Genomic DNA, 3,493 nt, shown 5'->3' on the forward strand with positions numbered 1-3,493 from the left:
GTTATATATATATATATATATAACCATATATTAAAAATAGTTATATATATATGTATAAGCATATATTGATAATAGTTATATATACATATGTATAAGCATATGTTGATAATAGTTATATATATATAAGCATATATTCATAACAGTTATATATTAACTATTAAAGAAAGTAAAGCATGATATCTGTATTAACATATCTTAGATGATATTTAAAGAAAATACAAGCATGTAGTCTAAAAATAAATATTGAAGCATTAATAAGTTCAAAAAGTTGGCTACAACTATATATGGAGTGAATGAACTTAGTAAAAACTTTCCCTTCTTGATTGTAATAACTTATTTAATGAAAATAAAATAAGTTACATGAATATTGTCTTACATACATATTATATTGAGCAAAGTCGTCTGTGAAACACTGTTTCCAATAGCTTCATTGATGGCGTAACAGGACAGTGATATCTTTTTGATTTCCTGAGGAAAAATTATACATATGTATACAAAATGTAGTTAACTTCATTTATACAAGTTCCATATAAAATGTTATATAGAATTTTTTATTTGATTGTAAAGGATAAAAATTTACTTTATAAAAATAAAACTTGTTTGTATATTCGTCTTCACGTATGTTTCTGTTGTGTTCCGATCTTGTAAATTTCCATGATTTATAATTATAAAAGTTCAGAAAACAACTAAAATGAAATAGAAAATATATATCAATTAAAAACAACGTTTCGCCACTTTTAATGTGATGGCACGTTAACAGTGGCGAAACGTTATTCATAATTTTTTTTTTCTATTCAATTATAGCTGTTTTCTGAACTTTTAAAATCTTGTAGGGTGTGGGATAGCACCAATATCTATAATTATAATGCTTTGTAATAACATTACCTGCCATTACTTAATAAGCAATGTGGGCCTGGAATGGCCTGCTGGTTAGGGGCACTTAACTCATAATATTAGGATCGAGAGTTCGAATCCTCATTATCCAAAATGCTCGTACTAGATGGTTGTCTTCTGGACCGGCTAACTGGCTGTAAAAATTCTTGGCGTACAAAAAAAAATACCAGTTGACTCTAAACTAGTTGGGATTAAGGTCGTTAAGAAGAAGAAGACTGAATAAAACCTGTCTTAAACAATCTGCATGACTGCAAAATCTCCTTTAAGTGTGATCTAATAAATGTAGTACAGTCTGCGAAACAAAAGGAAAGGAAAAAATCAGATATATAGTTAGATGGAAAGCATCAAGCCCTCTTTCGCAGAAAAACAACAACATCAAGAATGGATTGTATAAACAAATATTTCTCCAGTAAAACGGTTTTAGATCATAATCCTGATAAATATTTTACTGTCATTTCAATGATGAATATTACTGTTTATGAAACAAGATTCAAATAAATATAATTTAGAATCATGAAATGAAATACTAGTAAAAATATCAGCACTGAGTATGTGTGCGCCCACATTTACATATCATACCTAAATGTTATAAGTCATCTCTCTTGATAGTCGAAAAACTTAGAAAGTGCTGTAAAGTAAACAAGTACAGTTTTTGGATAACTTAGATTTTACAATTTAATATAAACTAACAAAAACCATACCATTCATGTCTCGAATTAATCATTTGCTTAACTGATATATCTATCTTGTCGAAATGTGAGTGCGTGTGTTGTTTTTTTCCCTACAAGTCACTAAGTATGGCTAACTGTTATAGTAGAAACCACATGATTTTAGATGATTTATTGTCTTAATCTTTATTATGATCTTTATCAGCTTTCGGCTAAATGGAAATGTTGTGCTTTCATTTTGGAGTTTTAGACTCTGTATAAACACCCTTGAAACTAATGTTTTCTCAAGTTTTCCCTACTGAGATCTATGACAAGCTACCAATTGTATAGCTATTCCATACTTCAGTACTTCAACTACCGCCTGATTCTTATACATGGTAATAAAACTCACTTTTATTTTCCTGTAGTTAAGTTAATTTACGAGCTTTTCTGAGGAACGAAACAGTCTATTGCCAATTCCGTACAACAAAGAAATGAAACAGGAAAATTATTTGTGAACGTTTGGGCTTAAACCTTTAAGAATCATCTGAACCTTATTACTACTACGTTTTATCACACCTTCTAGCCTAATCTAAGCATTGTAAACACCGGGAATGAAAGGCTGAATTTTTTTACTCTCTGAGGTATAAGTACACAATGCTAATAAACTATTGAATTTCCCAGTTAATAATAAGTGGATATAAACTTTGACTAAGATAGTGAGGATAACCTGTATTCACTTCCATCCAATAGAAAGGAACATTATTTGGCATTATACTGTTGAATATATGATTAAGAAAGCAAAGAATAATTTGAAATATGACATGAAAGTTAATTCAAGACTTAGGCACTTTGTTTACTGTGATTACGCAAACTGAAAGTACTGAAACCATAAATTAGTCTTAACAACGTAACAGTGCATACTTAATACAAAAATGTTCTATATGATTATGCACATACAAAATATATATCAGGATATTTTGCTATATGATACATATTTATTTTATTCAAATTAGAATTAAATATCTAAAGTTGTGTTAATTCCAAGAAGACTGTTCTTCTAGTTGTGTAATACAATTGTTCAGCTTGGTTATTTTTCACCGTATATTAAAAAGTACATAAACCTGAGAAAGTAGGCGATGCTCTTTAGAATTTTATTGTTCAGCTTATTTACAAATCATTATGTTTAGACTGTGTTTATATTACCTGCCATGCCAACCTAATGAGTATCCTAGATGTGGTTATCCAGCCTCCGTCTGAAGTCTCGGTGGAAACTTCGGGGGAAATTACAGGTCTTCCATCGACAATCCATGACAACTTAGCTGCTGGATTGCTGGGTCCTGCTACACAACTCAGGGTTACATTATCGCCCCGTTTCCCCTCTTTAGGTCCTTTTATCGTAACTTGCGTTGGTGGAACTGGAACAGTTATTATAGTTACAGTGAGCAACAAATACAGAATCATTTTTATGAGCTATCAATATTCTAAAATCCCAGAATTGTCATTATTAATTATTATAAGACTTACGTCTTACATTAAATACAGTTAATAAAATCTTATGGAAGAAATATTCTCCACCGCATAGGGTCTCTTATTTTGGTTAACATCAAATAAAAGGGGGAGGTTGGGTGTTTTACTTTGTAGAATTTTGTATCAAATTTTTATCGGGTTGGTCTAATTCTATATTAAAATGATTTCTAAGTATTATGGGTTACTGCCTTCCCACAACTGGCTGCAGACGACGAAAGGTCGTCGGAGTTGAGGTGTTGTGGGTTCAAGCGCTCAACTCCTAACCCTTAACTGATTCTTCTTAGTTGCTGGCAAGTTTTTCAACAACGTTCGGATCTTACCTTATAGATGGAATATCCTCAACGCATTTTGGTGCAATGACCACAGGCATTATCCTTTATTACTTAAGGTAGACAGTAAGAAATGGTAGAGTGTTTTTGAAT

The 3,493-nt window shown here is 31.0% G+C and overlaps 1 protein-coding gene across 1 annotated transcript in view; it reads right to left on the bottom strand.

The window, feature by feature from the left end:
• The window catches only part of LOC106457828 (nephrin-like), a 120,308-nt gene that overhangs the window by 21,968 nt on the left and 94,847 nt on the right, over window positions 1–3,493 (bottom strand). Inside the window, exons 8-9 of the mRNA XM_022384092.1 lie at window positions 2,748–2,959; window positions 381–468 (exon numbers count right to left, since the gene is read on the bottom strand). Of these exons, the coding sequence (XP_022239800.1) occupies window positions 381–468; window positions 2,748–2,959 (300 nt within the window). The remainder of the gene's footprint in view (window positions 1–380; window positions 469–2,747; window positions 2,960–3,493) is intronic.

The sequence above is a fragment of the Limulus polyphemus genome, unplaced genomic scaffold, assembly GCF_000517525.1.
Source record: "Limulus polyphemus unplaced genomic scaffold, Limulus_polyphemus-2.1.2 Scaffold19, whole genome shotgun sequence".
NCBI lineage: Eukaryota > Metazoa > Arthropoda > Merostomata > Xiphosura > Limulidae > Limulus > Limulus polyphemus.